Genomic DNA, 20,374 nt, shown 5'->3' with positions numbered 1-20,374 from the left:
CGTTTTTCCGTTAAATTATTTTAACACCGTCTTTTTTTTTTAAATAACATCCCTCGTCACCTATACTCGTGCACTTCGTTAACTAGTGTTCATGATAATCCCGTTACTCGATTATAACATCTCTCGTTAACTTGCGTTTTAAAAATATTCGTTTGGTTATTTCCCGCACCCGACAACAAACTTGAGGGACTAATCTCGCCACTCGGGTAAACTTGGCTAACTAGTGACTCCTCACCACCACACACTTCATTTCACCATCTTCTTCCTCTTTTTCTTTCTTCCTTTTCTCTCAAGAACACAAACACAAAATTCATCATCTAATTTTGATCTTGGAAGCTCACAACAAATCCGACTACATATTCTTAATCCGCTCGTCATCCTCTACGATTTGATACTAACTACACCGATTTTGGGTAACATCTCTAAAACTCTAGATTTCTCAAATTCATGTTTTTGACTTGATATGTTGTTAGTTAGTGTCTATGGCTCGTGTATAACATGAATATATGATTTGTATGCTCGATCTTGATGTTTTGGTGTAACTAGCTTGAAAATGAAAAGTGTATGCTTAATCTTTGATTTTGGATGATGAAATGTGTTTAGATGTTAATGTTTGTGTGTTCAAAGTGTTAGTTACTTCAATAGCTTCGTTTTGGTGTGTTGATTGACATGAAAACCTTACATTAACATGATTAGTGATTTTGAGGTTTTGGTTAGGGTTTGACAACTCTTAAAACGAACTTTTGATGCGTTGAATGCTTGTTAATGTTATTGGTAAGTGTTTAGTTGGATTGTATGCTTGATTACCTTCAAAACGGCATATCATATGTGTGAATTGGTTTCCCGAAACTCAAAATGCAATTGATGAACTTGAAACTTTGAAAATGGACTTTTATTGTTCGCTTGATGAGATTTCGGCTATTGTAAATGATGTTATTGTTGGACCATAAGTGCTTAGTTGTATTCCTCGTCAAAATACCTTTCCAACGATATATGATAGGCATTATAAGTGTTTGCGGGTCAAGAGTTGGGTTGGAAAAGGTTTTGGTTCGTGCATACTTTGAAAAACTGACCAGAATTCTCTGCCCAGATGGTGGCGCGGCGCGCCCCATCCCCGCGCGGCGCGCGGATTGGCCTGGTCAGATTCTGACCTCTTTGTCCCATTTCACGTGAAATGTTTGACTAGCTACCGACCTCCGATTCACATGAAACTTGTTCTAATATACTTGTATATGAATAATTAGCATAGAAAAATAGTCCGGGACCCGACCCGAACATGTTGACTTTTTCGTTGACTTTGACCCGACCAAGTTTGACTTTTTGTCAAACTTAACCAATTAATTATGCAATCTTTCTAACATGATTCTATACTTGTATCTTGCATGAAACTTGACAATTTTCTTCACATGCTACATAATCGAGTCGTGTCGAGCCATAGGACTAATTGAACAACTTTGACCCTTCGTGACTATCGTTATTGATACAACCTACTTGTTTAGGTCGAGATTAGCTTTGTCTTTGCACGCGTTTACTCGTTGAAGTAATTTATTAACTCTTGCGCTCAAGGTGAGATCATAGTCCCACTTTTACTCTTTTTGAACTTATATTTGGGATGAGAAAACATAAACGATTCTTTTGAATTAAGTGAACACAAGAACGGGAAAACAAACATTCTACATACGAGTTTAGAACAAAAATCCTCAATTCGATTATCATTAGTTACACTTGACGGGTGTAAGCGAGAACTTATGTTATATGGCCATATGGGTTGACAACCCTCATCTTTGACGGTTCGCTACCGTCTACGGATGAAATATATTTTCGAGAATCAGTGTTTGTTCTAGCACTATGGATGGGGTATACAATGGATGGAATGTTAAGCTTTGATAATTGGGTGCTCGTGAATATTAACTTTTAGAATGTATTACTATTATTTCAACTTTGCAAACCTTGTGGTTCGACTTACTTACTTTTACTCACTTACTTACTTAAACCTATGATTTCACCAACGTTTTCGTTGACAGATTTCTATGTTTTTCTCAGGTCTTGCACGATATGTGATACATGCTTCCGCTCATTATTTGATACTTGCATTGGATGTCGAGTATACATGCATTTCATGGAGCGTCTTATGACTTTACTTTAAACCGTGTCGCCTAGATTTCATTTGTACTTATAACCTTGTAACTTAACTTTTGGTTGAACAATTCTTTTAAACTTTGGCAACAATCTTTATGTTGAAATGAAGGCGACATATTTTGGTCAAACGTTGTCATAAAGACTTATGACCAGGTAATGGGACCCATGTAGACGACGCCGTCACTTGACGATTTGTCGGGGTCGCTACAAATAAGGCCCCACATAATCTCACATTGGACAAACACAAGTCCTAGTTAGTCACCTTGTCTAAGGCACTAACAATTCTCAATCCGACCCGTATTCCTACAAGTCCCGCAATAACGCACAATCGTCGATAAGTCTAAGACTAGGCACCTATTCCAAGGTCACCTAATTCCCTTAGACTATGCTCTGATACCACTTGTAACATCCCCAAATCCGTTTACCAAAAACGACGCACATATTTTTTTTTTATATATAAGTTAAGTCCCAATATCCCGTTAATAATGCATAACATTTTCAACTCTATTTTAACCGAAAACATAATATCTTAACGTTACATTTAACAATTTATAACAACCCTTGGTACACAATAAAACATTACAAAAGCATTTGTAATTATGACCCAAACACACAAAGTACGGGTTAATACGCAATAACCCAACCCGATACCAAGAGCATAATCCCGGTGACTACTAAATCCCCAATCCGCGTCCAAATCTCCGAAATCTACCCCATCAAGCCCAAGCGCTCCTACAAATCTAGTCTAACGACTAGCTAGCCTTACGATCACATTACCTGTAAAAAGGTAAACAACGAGAGGGGTAAGCTAACGCTTAGTGAATGCAATAATTATACATATACATATATAATCTACTTACTTGCAATCACTTACACAATACCGTATACAAACTAGCAATTCAACAACCATGCAAACATCATGCATAAACTAATATCCGCAATTCACAATAAGCTAGCAACACCAATAGCATATAGTTCACAATTTAATATGCTAATACAAAAATTCACACAACCATGGTTAACCAATCGTACAAGGGAACGGTACTCGCGAAAGACCATCGGAGTTCATAACATCCATTAGTGTACTTAACACCGCGTAATCACTAATCCCCCGGGTGATGTCTTAAACACCGCGACTAACTCACCTCCATAACAATGTGGTGTCTTAAACACCGCGACTATCCCACATGTCAATCAAGCCAATGAGTGGTATCTTGAACACCGCGACAATCCCACTCCCATGACAATGTGGTGTCTTAAACACCACGACTATCCCACATGTCAATCAAGCCAATGAGTGGTGTCTTGAACACCGCGACAATCCCACTCGTTACGTAGAATGTGGTGTCTTAAACACCGCGACTATCCCACATTTCACGCTACACAAATAAATACATTACATATGTACACGCATAATTATTCCACTCACCTTGGAATGCCAGCACAAGTCATGTACAACATGATCTACGTCATCAACTCCAAGCAAGTAACCACCTATATCACACATATGTACAATCTACACATAAATATCCATTATCTAAAAGAGAACATGACACAAACATCCCTTAGCCGAGGGATCACACCTTGCTCGCCAAAACCCGCCCATTTGACACCTAATGGACACAACCCAATTACCACTTCGGGTGATAATTCAAACCAACACAACAAAGTATAATATAACCCAAATCATACTTTACACCAATTAGACCAAACCTAGGTCTTAACACTAAATTACTACTTAGGTAGTAATCATTTCAAACGCCAATTACACCAAAAACCCAACACGTGCAATATTGACCCATATTGCTTTTGACCACGTTTGACTTATGTTAAAAATACCATTTTGACATAAGTCTCAAAAACGCCCAAAATCACTAACGACTAGTGATTATATTTCCAAAACATCAATTAACACCTAAATCAAGTATTTACATACTTGATTCACCAAAAATTGACTCACAAACCCATTTTGACACCAAACCAAGTCAACACCCATTTTGACTAGTAAAACTTGTTCTTAAGAACATCAAAACCACCAATACACTTACAAACTAGTGACTAACACCCAAATCCATGACAAATACTTTCAAATTCATCATCAAACCCTAAACCCACAATAATCGGGTTTACTTACACAATACATACAACAAAACCCCCAATTTCATGAGAAATGGGGTTTATAACCCTAACTAGCTCAAACCCTAAACATGAACAAGAATCGGATTCGGGACTTACCACCACTACCAAAATGTAGCCAAGAACGAGATGAGCAACTTTAACACTTGCACCTTCACCCGATTCACTCTTCTTCTTCCTTAATTTGAGCTTTCTCACTCTAATCTCTCACTAAAAGATGAAAGGGTTTGAGAGGATGAAGAAATGAGAGGATAAGCTTATGGGGAATGAGTCCCAAATATGCCATTTGTGGCCTAAAACCGGCCACAAGTGAAATTACCCTTTTACCCTTCATTTAACTTCTTTTAAAAGATTCAGCATTTTCTGCAGTTACAGGGCGCGACGCGGCTAAATAGCCCGCGGCGCGGCTTAACACTAAAATTCAACATCGACACTTCACAATATACAAACCCTCAACTCACGCTTTAACCCGCGGCGCGGTTCATATATGTGTCTGATTATGATTTAAAGTACAGGGACTAAAATTGCCTAACTCTGATTCTGATATAAAATCTGAAAATGCATAGATGTTATGTTCACTTTTAATAGCGCTTTCTACTGAGCGCATTTACAGACACTTTTCATTAACATTTTCTGACGAATAAAATTCGGGATCTTACAAATATCTAAATAAAATCGTTCTAAATCAAACGGAACCCGTCCCTTCCCATTCAGCAAATACGAAAAACACGATTATACATGAACCCTAGCTTCATCGTCCAATTCAAAAACCTAAATTTGATAAATCAATGATTAAATCATCGTTTTAAATCCAATACCTAATTCAGTTTTTTCTTACATGCTGCTTATATATGAAATTTGAGGAAGAATTTTTATATCCAAACTTACGGCATTTCAGGTAATTTTTAAATGATTTTATTAGTATTAAGGCTGATTTCATACGAATTGTATTTACTGCAATTAGAAATGTATATAATTGCACTAAAATTGTCAGTTTTTTTTTTATTGCTAAATCTGACTTGTTTGTGTGTTTGCAGACAACTGCAGTTGTTACTTCATGGCTGCTGGTAATGGCTGTAATGGGTATACTCTTTTCAGCTGTGCTTCATTTTACACACGCTGAAGTTCATTTTGGAAAGTCAAAATTAGCACTTTCTAGATTCAGAACTGTATAATTTTGGTGGCATATGCAAGCTATCTATTCTATCAACAAAAGAGTCATTATAATCTTTATGATTCGATAGATGAGGTATTAGTCATCTTATTTTATTTACCATACATGTCTTATATATAATCGTGTATAACAAAGTTATAAAAAAATAAAGTGAATAACATATTTTTATTGGAATTGTATACTTTAGTGTAAGATTAATATTAGTTTTATAAATAATAATAATCACTAATGTACATATGCTAAAAATACATGTTCAATTTAGGGGAGGTTACAAGGTTTTGTGTCAGTTACTTCTCATTTTTTATGAAGTTGGCAAATATCCCGCCCCTAATTTTCAGGTAACTGCTTAATATTTTAAATTTCAGAAACTAATTTATAAATATATATTCAGTTATCCAGTATTGTCAAAAATCATTAACCAAGTTTTGTCTGACTAATGGAGGGAAATGCGATTTTACACCATTGAGGTTGGTGTGTTTGGTAAGTTCATCAATATTTTACATAAATGTTCATACTGTTGTTGCTGTAACGATCAATACTGAGTATATGTAGTTCATTCTTCATCGTGTATTAATGCCATTATTTTATAACGTATGTAGATGTTGCTGGTATGCTGGTAGGTATTTAGCCATTACTTGTAGTGTTTAATAAGGGTGTTGAACAGAAGTCCATTGACTTTTTGCTTCAAGATGCTAGGTAATACATTGTTCTACAGTATCTCAACCTCAAATCGTAAGATCCATTTAGAGTTTGTGTTTTGGATCAATCAAATTGAAATGCCTTATCCTCCTTGTATTGATTTGATGATTATTTTTGTTTTGAACATGGAGCTTTCTTAACCTTCATTTTTCTTGATTTGAGTTTTCCTGGTTCAATTTATTACTCGACAAACACGCCTGAGGTATTTCTTTCATTTAGTTAAAGATTGTGTCTTTTTCATATGGGTTTTGTAGTTTGAGTTTTTCTTTTTTCCGAGGTTATTTGTTCTTGAATCTTTTAATGGTGCTTAAAAAAGTTAATATTAAATATTATTTTGGGTTTGTTGAATGTGTCATGTGTGTTACAATTATTTCGTTTCATGTGGGTTACTCCGTTTTATATAATTTGCTGTTTCTAGATCTTGATTCTCACATTCTTATTCTTTGTGTGTGAGAAGTACCATTTTTCGTATGGTTTTTCTTGGTTCACCAGTTGCCTTTAAATCTTTCATGTCTCAAAAGGTTGTGTAGGATGATTAGTTACAAATATTTCAAACATTTCTTACAGTTTTCTAGATATGGCCAACCTTATTGAAAAGGCCAAAGATGTTGGCTTGGATGTCATACAAATTTTTGTATTTGGAATGGATATGAACATCTCCCGGTAAGGTATAAATTGTGCAAAGTTTTTGATAAAAAAAATACTTGATATTTATATCTTACGATATGAATTTGTAATCTTCAACTGATCATGTAATGAATTTTCATATATGAGGGAAGGTATGATATTATCAAGTTTATAAAACATATGCAACAAACATGCCTTTAAGTTCATCTTTAACCTCCTTTATGTATACTGTGAATGAAATTTTGGGTGAACCCCAAATCATTTCATGTCTGATAACAATTTGCACTTTTATGGTGGCGTTTTTTCGTATCTTATATCCACATGATAAAGCAGGAAATTTTTTTGTGAAACCCATGACAATATCACCACAAGCAGATCATGTTGTGTTCTTGATCTTGTCAGTGCAGATCCACTTGGCTGCCACTCGGTTAGTATAGCTACTTGAACGTTTATTAGCTTTACAATTGTATTAATGCTTGGAATGTGTCTCAACTTTATGAATATATAAAAAACTGTGTTGCATTTATTTGGCCACCAAACAAAAAGCAGTGAATATTTTAGTTGTATTATGTATTCTGGTTAAAAATTGGCTTTAATTTACCTTAAGTTTACTTTAAGAATCCCTATATGTTTTAATGTTTTGTTACTTAGGGTTCATTATACTTTGTGTTCTTTAGGGTTCATCGGCAATTGATGTTTTGTTTGACTAACCATTCTCAATCGATAAAGATTTAATTGTATCATCATATTAGGTACGTCTTTAGATGTAATCAATTTAATTATTGCTATTTTATCTGTATTAATTTCAAAATTTCATAAATTGGTATTTGTGAGTGATGTTATTGTTAGATTTTTTATATTGTTTTACTTGTCTATGTTAGAATACAAGACAAAAAGAAAGTTACCTGTTTAAGAAAGTTGACTCGGGATCAAAAGGGATTGACCTTCATCATTTCCCAATTTAGAAAAGTCACATGTCAACCAATACTGCCAAGATTAACAGCCACAAACACTGCAGTTTTTCCATTTATGTATAAAGGGTTTCCAAAGTGTTTATTGGATCCTTCCTTTAGTAGAATTAGCTGTTGAAACTCTAGTGTATATATTTACACTCTGTATTTGTAATCAATCAATTCAGTTCAATAAAAAATAAATCAATGATCAATAATTTACAACAATTACAGCTTTCAATTCTAAATTGTAACATGGTATCAGAGCTTACAGTATCGATCCATTGATCAAGATACTCGTTTATGTCTCAATCATTTACCAGGAAAGTGTCTCAAGCTGCCATGTCTCAGATTGACTGTAACTCAGAAGTTAATCAAGCTGCCATGTCAATCATAGACGGTAGCTCAAACAAAATGAAAAAAAGTTACCTGAATGCTCTTTGTTACAAACCAGAAAACGTTACCACTGTTGCCGGAACAGAAACCATCACTACCAACCGCCATCAGCCACTAAAAGAGTTAAGTTGTGTTTATTGTGGAAAGCAACGACACACAATAATTCAATGCTTCAAGTTAATCGGTTATCCCAAGTGGTGGAACAAACAAGAACATAATGGACCGGTAATGGCAGTAGCAAAGATGATCGACAACAGTAACACGAAATCCAAACATCAAATCAAACAATCAACAAGAGGTACTTCATATTTATTACCTCAATCTTATAAATTGACCAAATGGGTGAGGGTTAAACCCTCAAACCCTAAATTCGTTAATCTCATTCACGAAAAGATGAAAAAGGAAAAGTCTAGAGACCTTAACCCTAGTTCTTCATTCCAATCGACCAAAACAACATGGGATAATCCCTGTGTTCAATAGACCATAAAGGGATACCCATATTGGTTCCCTAAATCGAATCCTTTCAGTCACCAAAATAGATTCGATTGCTTGCAATCGATCGAAGAAGAAGATGGATTACATCCTTTTCTTCAATCAAGTTTATCAGACAAAGAAAAGAGGAGGAAATCTTTCCTCAATCGATCTCCAGAGATTAAAAAGGGAGAGAGAAGTATGAGAAACAATAGTAACCCTAATTTTGTGACAGGTACAAAAGGGGTACGGGTTGGGAATAAAAAAACGGATCAGTGTATTAACAATGTTAAAACCCAAAATCTTGATAAGGCCCAAGAGCAACTAGATTGTGTTACTCAGGCCCAAAACTTTGATAAGGTCCAAGAACAACCACATTGTGCTACTCAGGCCCAACAACATGTGAATGATAATTTTAAACAGGCCCAACCCACCATTTTCTTGAAAAATAAACATTTAAATGATACTCGTTTTATCCGAAAAGCCAATATCGTTTCCAATAACGTTAAGAATAACGAATGGATTTTTGATTGTGGTGCTAACCACACCATGAGTTTTGAAAAATCCGATTTCTACGCTCAATCAAAACCTTGGGTTAGTAAAATTCAAACGGCCAATGGCGGTGTTGTACAAGTTGAAGGGGGTGGAAAAATTGAAATTACTCCGACTATGGAATAAATCAAAAAGGATATCGATGTTATAGCCCAAAAAGGCGGCATGTTTTTACCACAATGAACTGTGATTTTGTTGAAACTGAATATTTTTACAATAATACCCAACTCACGAGTGAGGGGGAGAATGAAAGTAATGACACTCTCTGTTGGATGACATGGGTTTCACATCAAATACCTCAAACACAAAACCCTGAACCACCTCAAACACGAGAGCCCAAGCCAACACAAAACCCCGAACCTATACAAACTCCAACACTAAATCCCGAGCCAACACAACCAACACAAGACCATGAACCCGCGAAAACTATCCCACCAAACCATGAGACTACTGAAACCTCCTCAAACAATGAACATCAAACCCATGAGGAACAAAATGACACAATTTCCGATGAAACCACCCAACGATATGTCCTACCTCAAAGAGTCAATAGAGGTGTCCCACCCAAACGATATTCACCTGAAAAAGAAGCGCAAAGATCCAGATATCCTATGGCTAATATAGCACAGGAAAATCTTTCAAAAGAAGCTCATCAGTTTAATTCCGCAATTTACTCTGAAAATATTCCAACTTCCGTTGAACAAGCTCTAAAATAAAAAAAAAAACTGGAAAGAAGCAATGGAAGTTGAAATGAAAGCCTTGGATGATAATAACACGTGGGAAAAATGTGCCATGCCTCAAAGAAAGAAACCAGTGGGATGTCGATGGGTATTTACGATAAAATATAAACCAGATGGAACTATTGAAAGATATAAAGCTCCACTGGTTGCGAAAGGATACACTCAGACATATGGGATCGATTACTCCGAAACCTTCTCACCAGTTGCGAAAATTGATACCATTAGAGTTCTCTTTTCTATCGCTGCAAATGAAGATTGGCCACTTCACCAATTTGATGTGAAGATTGCTTTTCTACATGGCGAATTAAAGGAAGAAGTCTATATGGAAGCACCACCGGTATTCACTGACAACTTCAAAAACAGGGAAGTTTGTCGACTTAAAAAGGCTTTATATGGGTTAAAACAATCCCCACGAGCTTGGTTTAGGAGATTTATTTTATTTATGAAAAATACGATTTCAAACAAAGTAACTCGGATCATACTCTCTTTTTTATACGAAAAGGAAATTTAATTACATGCTTAATCATTTATGTTGATGATATGATAATAATATGAAATGATAAAGAGGAAATTTCTAACTTGAAAAGGAACTTACTTAAAGAATTTGAAATAAAAGACTTGGACAGACTTAAGTATATTTTGAGGATTGAGGTATTACGATCCCAACAGGGAATATTTATCTGTCAAAAGAAGTATGTTCTTGATTTACTTGCAGAAACGGGTATGATTGATTGCAAACAAGCTGATACTCCAATGATTCCAAACCAGAAGCTATATATGGAAGATGAAGCTGATCTTACTGATAAAGGGCAATACCAAAGGATGGTGGAAAAACTCATCACACTCGACCTGATATAGCACATGCAGTTGGAGTTGTGAGTCAATTCATGCATCAACCACAAGTTCACCATATGGAAGCCGTAATGAGAATTGTCAGATATTTGAAGAAAACAGCAGATCATGGAGTTGTATTCAAAAAGAATGGGCACCTTGAAGCACAAATTTATACGGATGCAAGTTGGGCTGGAGAAAAAGGAGACAGACGGTCAACTTCAGGTTTCTTCACAATAGTTGGAGGAAACTTAGTTGCGTGGAAAAGTAAGAAACACAAAGTTGTCTCACTTTCAAGTGCCGAATCAGAATTTAGAGGAATAGCCAAAGGAATTGTCGAGGCCTTATGGATCAAGAAGTTACTAACAGAAATTGATTTCCACCACAAGAAGCTATTCAAATCCTGTGCGACAATGAAGCAGCAATCACTATCTCAGAAAATCATGTTCAACATGACCGCATTAAACATGTTGAGATTGATAGACATTTTATCAGAGAGAAGTTAGATAACGAAGCTATCTCTTTACCATCAATCAGATCAGAAGATCAGCTAGCTGACATCCTCACCAAATCAGTCAATGGAAGACTCTTCAGCGAAGTTCTCGGCAAGTTGAATATTGGAAACCCCACTGTTCAACTTAAGGGGAAGTGTTAGAATACAAGACAAAAAGAAAGTTACCTGTTTAAGAAAGTTGACTCAGGATCGGAAGGGATTGACCTTCATCATTTCCCAATTTAGAAAAGTCACATGTCAATCAATACTGCCAAGATTAACAGCCACAAACACTGCAGTTTTTCCATTTATGTACAAAGGGGTTCCAAAGTGTTTATTGGATCCTTCCTTTAGTAGAATTAGCTGTTGAAACTCTAGTGTATATATTTACACTCTGTATTTGTAATCAATCAATTCAGTTCAATAAAAAATAAATCACTGATCAATAGTTTACAACAATTACAGCTTTCAATTCTAAATTGTAACAGTCTAAGGTGTTTGTTATTTATTTCAAGAGTTTGTTCTACTTGTATTATAAAATTTCATTATCAGTATTACTCATCCATCGATGTTGTGCTATTTTATCTGTATTATTTACAAAACTTCATAAATTGGAATTTGAATGATCTTATCGTTAGATTTTATATTGTTTCATGTGTGTCTAACATGCTTTTTATTTTTTTTATTATGGTCAGGTTTTGTCATACTTCGTAATTCGCTAGAAAAAGTGTTGACGCTTTACTTATCGTCCTATGTTCAAACATTTACTTATGTGTTGTAGTGGATCATAAAAGATATTGGAGAAGATCTGGTTGAACCTAAATGTGGGCTCACAAATGTTTTTCGTAAGTTTTACCTCTTGATTGAGCTTTTTAACTATAAAGGGACAACCTGCTCTGGTGTTGTAGATTTTATAAATTTGAATTGTTACACACAGTTTGGACTAATCTAGGTTATTTAATATGGATCTTATACATATACTCGAACTTCACATAAACCCTCCTTAACGTGTTACTTAATAATATACTCCCTACTGGCATAACGCTTCAACACATGACAAGTTTACTGACTAACTATTGTTTATTTTTATCTTTCATCCTTGAGGATGTCTCCCTTCTCGCTTGAAAATTTTTGAGGCTGGTTCAAAGCATGTTTAATTATGCTAATTTTAGTATGCAATGGCTGGCTATGCTCAAAAACAGAGTCGGAAGTCCATACTTTTGCACATCAAATTACGGTCAGTTCTCTTTTTATAGTATATATATGTATACTAAGATTGATGTAATTCTCATACTTACATTATATGTTACAAATTACATCTTATTTTAGTTGTTGGGCAGACTGACATACAGAGGCGATTGTACTTGTATAGGTGTGGGGTCAAAGGACCCCACTACTTTGAAATTTTTTTATACAATGTATTCTTCAAATTGTATAGGATACCACTAAATTTAATTTTAGGACCCCATATATTTTTAAAATTTAAGGTTTTTTAGAGGTAAACAACCACTAGAGTTCCCTTTAAATATTATTAACTTTGAAAAAAATATTTAGGACCCCGTTAGATTTTCATCCTGGAGTCGCCACTGCTGACATAGCAATGTAGGTTATTTAGGTCAAATGTGTGAATTTTGGTCCAATCCTTATTCCCTGTATGGAAATATCACTCAATATGATAATGGATATATAGAATCTGAAGATATATTTATATTCGGATGATTACTTAACATTGATATATTTCTCATACTTATGTTATGTGTGATCTATTTTATAAAAATAGAGATTTGTATAATCTATATCTATATAGTCATATAAAACTCTAAAATGGTGATGTCATCATTAGGCTAATTACCTCTTTAATTTTTAAAATAATGATGTCATAATTATATATTAATTTAATTAAAAAATAATACGAAATCTTTTATAAAAGAAAATATTAATCACTCCTAAATTGTAAAATCTTCTACAGAAAATCCAAATTCGAAAGCATATTGTATAACTTTTATATAATAATTGTATTTTAATTTTTAAAAAAAAATTTAAAAGGCATTTATTATTACTAATAATTATTATTATTATTAAAAATATAAATACTCAACTTTGAGCGAACTTTATTATTATTATTTACTTTTAATATAATAATTATAATTACAATTATTAAATTGTTAATATTCAAATATGGATTCTTTTTACGAAATTAATTACGTTACATATGTATGCGAAAATACATGTCTTTATATATTTGTAAAAACAACGACAAGTTTCTTAGTCAAACGGGTCATTAAAATAAATGACTTTAACATTTACATTCACTTAATACCTAAAACATGTCATTAAATTGTTTCGTTTAAACAACTCCGTGATTTCATGGGTCATTTCACTAGTAATATCACTAATATATTATGTTTACAATTATTTTTATTATATAGTTAACATCAAAAGGCATGTGCAAGTAAATTTGGTATCTTAATTTTATCGAGTCAATTTGTGTATGGTAAATTTCTAAATGTGGGAACATGAATTCAGGTGCACTGGTTTATTTTGTATAAGTGACAACTGCCGAAAGGAATATGATGCGAGGAAAACCGTTACGGGTGTTTCGTTTATACAACAGCCAGACAATATAATTGAAGCAGTCAAGGGTTGTGATCTAGGTTACGATCTACATCTTTGCCACCTAAGTGGTTCGCCGAAGGCGGCTAAGGAAGCACTTTTGTTGCTCTCATCTATATATAATCTTGTGATCAGTCAGTTTGGTTTGTATTTTGTCATTTTTAATTTGCAATGTACATGCAGACTGTGTACATTTTTATGTACTTTTGTATTTAGTCATAGGTTATTTTATGTTGTCTTCCGTGAAATAAGACAAGTAATTTGTACTTTTTGAAGTTGTTACATAAATGACAACTGCTGAAAGAGTGCGGACAGAAGCAAGGAAAACTGTTACTGGTGATTCGAATTGGTTTAAATGATGATCTTGTTAGAAATAGGAGGTTATGTATATTATTTGTGGAAGAGAGGATTGATGATTTAGAAGTTTGATTGATCTTGAAGGCTTTGTTTATTACTTGATTTGCTTATTGAATTGCTTTGTTGATTGATTACAAATGAGAGGTGAATCCATCTATTTATACTACACCATGGACTAGTCTAGAATACTTCATCATCTAATATCTAGATATTTCCTAAGTATTCTCATGATAATTCTAGACTTAGATATTTTACAAGATTATTCTACACACTTTCTACACACTTTCACTACTACATATTACAAGAAGTTTCTACATAATGGGCTATAATCTTGATCCAAAATATTTGTATACTTGCAAGCCCAAATCCAAAACAAATAGCCCACAATCAAGTTTAGTTTCCAACAGCCCCCCCTTAAACTTGATTTCGTCACTCCGAGCATATTCCGTAATCTCTGAAAAGTCTCGTGTTTTAAAGGCTTTGTGAAAATATCAGCAACTTGGTCGAATGACTTCGTGTACTTTATCTGCACCTCTTTATTTGTAACACACTCCCTGATGAAATGGTATTTCGTATCGATGTGCTTGCTTCGATCATGGAAGACTGGATTCTTTGCTAGAGCAATCGCAGACTTGTTATCCACATATATCTCCGTAGCTTCCTTTTGAAAAAACTTAAGCTCATTTAGTAACTTCCTGAGCCATATTGCATGACAGGTGCACGATGTTGCTGCTACAAACTCGGCTTCACACGTTGACAGAGTCACAATGGGTTGCTTCTTCGAGCTCCATGTGAACGCCGTATCTCCCATATAGAACACGAAACCACTCGTACTATTACGATCATCTATGTCTCTAGCCCAATCACTATCACTGTATCCAACTAGCTTGAAGTGCTCAGAAGGCGAATAAAACAGGCCATAGTCAATCGTACCTTTGATGTAGCGAAGTATCCTCTTGGCCGCCTTCAAGTGATTTATTGTAGGTGCTTCCATGTATCGACTTACTAGTCCAACTCCGTAGAGAATATCTGGCCTCGTGCAGGTTAGGTACCTCAGACTTCCAACCAAACTCTTGTATTGTGTTGGGTCCACTAAGTATCCTTCATCATCTTTTGACAATTTGAGATTGCAATCCACCGGTGTATTCATTGACTTGCAGTCAGTCATCTTAAACTTCTTGAGCACCTCATTCGCATAACCTTCTTGGGATATGAATATTCCTTCTTTCTTTTGTTTTACCTCGATCCAAAGATAGTAAGCCATAAGTCCAATGTCGGTCATCTCGAACTCCCGAACCATTGCTTTCTTGAACTCCTCAAACATTTTGGGATTACTACCGGTGAATATCAAGTCATCCACGTATAGGCACACAATCATAACATCTCCATCATTGCTAACTTTGGTGTAGAGGGCATGCTCATGGGGGCATTTCGTAAAGTCATTCTGCTGGAAATACTTGTCTATCCTGCTATTCCATGCCCGAGGCGCTTTCTTCAACCCGTATAAGGCCTTTTTCAATTTTAGCACCTTATTCTCTTGGCCTTTCACGATGTATCCCAAAGGTTGTTCTATATAGACTTCTTCTTCTAAGTGGCCATTAAGGAACGCGGATTTGACATCCATTTGATAAATCTTCCAATTATGTTGAGCCGCAAGTGAGATTATCAATCTTATAGTTTCTAGACGAGCGACGGGAGCAAATACCTCGTCATAGTCTATGCCGGCTCGTTGACTATATCCCTTCGCCACCAACCTTGCCTTATATCTTTCAACTTCACCTTTGGAATTCTTCTTGGCCTTGTACACCCATTTTACACCAATAGCCTTATGTCCCTTTGGTAGTGTGGCAAGATCCCACGTATTATTCTTCTCGATTGCTTGAATCTCTTCGTCCATAGCACATTTCCACTTTTGGCTTTTTGTTGCGTCTTCATAGCTTATTGGCTCACAATCGGCAAGAAGGCAGAACAATGATAGATCCTCCATAGGCTGTGTTACCTCGTACAACTCCTCAATGCTCCTTGTGTGATGTTGTAGCCTACTTGATTCTCCTCCTGATGTTGGTGTCACTTCATTAGGTGTAGTGGTTGGAGTATGTGGAGAGTGCGGAGATGGTGTACTAGAAGGTTCTTGAACTTCTAGATATTCTTCGTTCTTTGCAGTACTCTCGAATGGATAAGGGAGAAAGTCGTAGTTCTCCTCTTCGGGAACATTCCATTCCCATGTTGCTTCTTCATCGAACACCACGTCTCGACTTGAGATTACTTTACCATTCTTGGGATTGTATAGCTTGTAACCCTTCGAACTTGAGTCATAACCCACGAATATGAGTTTCTCGCTTTTATCATCGAGCTTCGTCCTCTTCTGATCTGGCACATGAGCATATGCCACACTTCCGAACACTCGAAGGTGTGAGATGCCGGGCTTCCTTCCACTCCAAGCTTCAATGGGCGTTTTGTTTTTGACACTTCTAGTGGGCGAGCGATTTGATAGATAGATCGCACAGTCCACTGCCTCAGCCCAAAACTCCTTAGGTATCCTTTTGCTCTTTAACATACTCCGGGCCATATCAAGAATGGTCCTATTTTTTCTTTCCGCAACACCATTTTGTTGAGGTGAATACGGAAGAGTTAGAGGACGTCGTAACCCGTTGTTGTCGCAAAATTTCTTGAATTCCTTGGATGTGAACTCTCCTCCACGATCGGATCTCAACGCCTTTATGGTGAGACCACTTTGATTCTCCACAAATGCTTTAAACTTCTTGAACATTCCAAAAGCTTCCGACTTCTCTTTTAGAAAATAGACCCATGTCTTTCGACTAAAATCATCAATGAATAGAATAAAATATCTATTTTTATCAAAAGAAAGTGGGCTGATGGGTCCACACACATCCGTGTGAATAAGTTCTAGAGGTTTCTTCGCTCTATTAGAAGCTTCTGTTGGAAAACTGTTTCGGAAGTGCTTTCCTAGAAGGCATCCCTCACATATTTGATTCGGATGATTAATTGGAGGCAAACCCTTCACCATTCCTTTACTTGATAATAATTTTAACCCTCCAAAATTTAAGTGCCCGTATCTCATGTGCCAAAGCCAAGAATTATCTTTGAAACATGCTTTTAAACATCTTGGAATGTCATGTTGAATATTTAGCATGAACATCCTATTCGTTGACATTGGCACCTTAGCAATCAAACCTCCTTTTTGGTCTCTTAAAGAAAGAGTACGATTTATCATGTGAATATCATAGCCTTTCTCTAAGAGTTGTCCAATACTCAGTATATTCGTCTTCATATTAGGCACATAATACACGTTAGAGATAAATTGATGCCTTCCATTTTTCAAGCGGATGAGAATCTTACCTTTGCCTTTAACCGGGACTTTAGAGGAATCTCCGAAGGTGATATTTCCACTAATTACCTCGTCTAACTCCACAAACATGTTTTTGTCACCGCACATATGGTTGCTTGCACCCGTGTCGAGATACCACAAATTTGATTCTCCGTTATCTTCACCTTTGCATGCTAGTAACAAAGTGTTTTTCACGGCTTCGGTATCTTCTTGCACTAAATTTGCTCTTTCTTGCACGTAATTGTTTGACTTCTCGCATTCCGAAGCATAATGGCCAAATTTATGACAATTATAGCATTTGGTTTGAGAATTGTCATACCTTGGCCTTCTACTTGTGTAGCCTCTCCCGCGACCTCTTGTCGGGTGAAAATTTTGACTTCTTTCTTCATTTCTGTAAGAACTATAACCTCCACGTTTGATATATCCTTGTCCTCGTCCTCGGCCACGTACTTGACCACGACCTCGTTGACTCGTTTGATGAGTCTTTTCACTGCTCTCTTCCTTGAAAGACAGTTTTGCTTGTAAAGTTTGCTCCAATGGCTCCTTATTATTCTTATTGAACCTCTCTTCATGGGCTTGTAGTGAACCCATGAGTTCATCGATAGTCATTGATTCTAGATCTTTAGATTCTTCGATGGCTACGACTATATAGTCGAATTTTGAATCTAATGATCTAAGAATCTTCTCAATGACTCTTACATCACTTAGAGTTTCACCATTCCTCTTTAATTGATTGACAATCGCCAAGACTCTTGTAAAATAATCAGAAATTGATTCTGAGTCTTTCTTATTTAAGGATTCGAACTCACCTCGTAGTGTTTGTAGTCGAACCTTTTTCACCTTTTCAACTCCCTTGTGAGAATTCTCCAAGATCTCCCATGCTTTCTTGGCGGTGGTTGCACTTGCAATTTTCTCAAAAGCTCCATCATCTACACTTTGTTGGATGATGGAAAGAGCCTTTTGATCGTTCGTCTTCATTATTTTTTTCTCCTTGCCGAGAGGACCTTTTTCTGCAGGTTCCTCATAGCCTTCCTCCACAATCTCCCATAAGTCTTGTCCACCTAGGAAGGTCTTCATTTGGATGCTCCATCGATCATAATTATCCTTTGTGAGGCGAGGAAATGTGATGACATTGTTGGCCATCATCTTGTCGAACCAAGCTCTGATACCAATTTGTTAGAAATAGGAGGTTATGTCTATTATTTGTGGAAGAGAGGATTGATGATTTAGAAGTTTGATTGATCTTGAAGGCTTTGTTTATTACTTGATTTGCTTATTGAATTGCTTTGTTGCTTGATTACAAATGAGAGGTGAATCCATCTATTTATACTACACCATGGACTAGTCTAGAATACTTCATCATCTAATATCTAGATATTTCCTAAGTATTCTCATGATAATTCTAGACTTAGATATTTTACAAGATTATTCTACACACATTCTACACACTTTCACTACTACATATTACAAAAAGTTTCTACATAATGGGCTATAATCTTGATCCAAAATATTTGTATACTTGCAAGCCCAAATCCAAAACAAATAGCCCACAATCAAGTTTAGTTTCCAACAGATCTTGAGGTACAATTCAGTAATGAAGCAAGAAGCAGTTGATAATGTGGGAGGCAAGTAATAATGCCTTATGTTTAATTTTAATGGGTTTTATTTATTTGCTTTAAATGAATGGGTGTCTTTTGATATTCTTGATCTGTGAGTTGTTTTAATTATTTGATTTGAATTTCCTCTCCTCCTCGTAAAAAAATTTGCAAAGAGTTGCACTTTTTTAGTCAGTTTAGTTGTTTTTGTTGATCTATTTGTAATCTGGGTTAAAATTTGAGTTTTGATTTGATTTTATTAAGTTTGACATTTTGTTTGACTTTCTCTAATTTATGTTGGTTTTCATTGCTTGAAGAATTGGATGTTAAACGGTTCTTAGTGCACTAAAAATTGGTATGGTACTCCCTCATATTATATTTTATTTCAAATGGGCGAAGTTGTATTTTATGAATATGGACTGATGCGCGTAGAGCTGAATCCGATGTTAGTTTTCTCATATACAAGTTTTCCACGTTCCTTAACGCAATAGAAGACACAATTACTATTTTAAGTGATGATGCTCAAGTTGAGTAAAGTGAAATCAAGCGAGTCTTTGGTCTGTAATTTTTGGTCAGCTAACAAGTAGGAAATGTACATCTTTTTTGGTCAGCTAAACCAAACATATGGTTGGAGTAATTGAATTCTTTTCTATGATAGTAAAGTATGGACAACATGAATGCATATGACACATTTTGAATATGAAAACATGTGGTTAAAGAGTTTAGTTCAGTAACTATATCTACGAATATTTATGCAAAACACGCAATGCAAAATGAGCAATACGTGATCAGACATTTTGGAAGTCATCATGAAATCATCAAAATGATGGGGTGAAATTGGACATAAAACACAACCTCACAATCGACCAATTCATATATTATTGGTCGAAAGTCACGTCTATCTAATATAAATTTGAATTTTTTCGTTGTTAAAAAATAATACTGTCTATAGACCGCGAAGTCGCGGGTATTAAACTAGTTTATTTAAAAATAATAGTATATAACTTGACGATTGGTATGAATATATAGCCATATAGGATCGGATCGGTGACTAATGCAATTGCAAATGCAGAAACAACAAAATAAGTTTAAGCATCCAAATAAATTTCTATTTCTTTACATATTAAATAACCCATGTAATAAATAAATGATATATACACCATCCTACAACAAGTAATCTATTGCAAGATCATAAATCAGGCTTAAAAAAAACAGTGGAAATCAAGCCAAGAACATTGACAAAATTCAAGTT

The 20,374-nt window shown here is 35.4% G+C and overlaps 1 protein-coding gene across 1 annotated transcript; it reads left to right on the top strand.

Moving 5' to 3' along the window:
- The first annotated feature begins 9,882 nt into the window (after positions 1 to 9,882).
- LOC139860451 (uncharacterized) lies at positions 9,883 to 11,221 on the top strand. The gene is made up of 3 exons (XM_071849207.1): positions 9,883 to 10,110; positions 10,195 to 10,251; positions 10,832 to 11,221. Exons 1-3 carry the CDS (start codon positions 9,883 to 9,885, stop codon positions 11,219 to 11,221), a joined length of 675 nt encoding a protein of 224 aa, XP_071705308.1.
- The last annotated feature ends 9,153 nt before the right edge of the window (positions 11,222 to 20,374 follow it).

The sequence above is a fragment of the Rutidosis leptorrhynchoides genome, chromosome 7 (assembly GCF_046630445.1).
Source record: "Rutidosis leptorrhynchoides isolate AG116_Rl617_1_P2 chromosome 7, CSIRO_AGI_Rlap_v1, whole genome shotgun sequence".
Taxonomy (NCBI): domain Eukaryota; kingdom Viridiplantae; phylum Streptophyta; class Magnoliopsida; order Asterales; family Asteraceae; genus Rutidosis; species Rutidosis leptorrhynchoides.
This window is presented reverse-complemented; position numbering and strand designations above follow the sequence as displayed.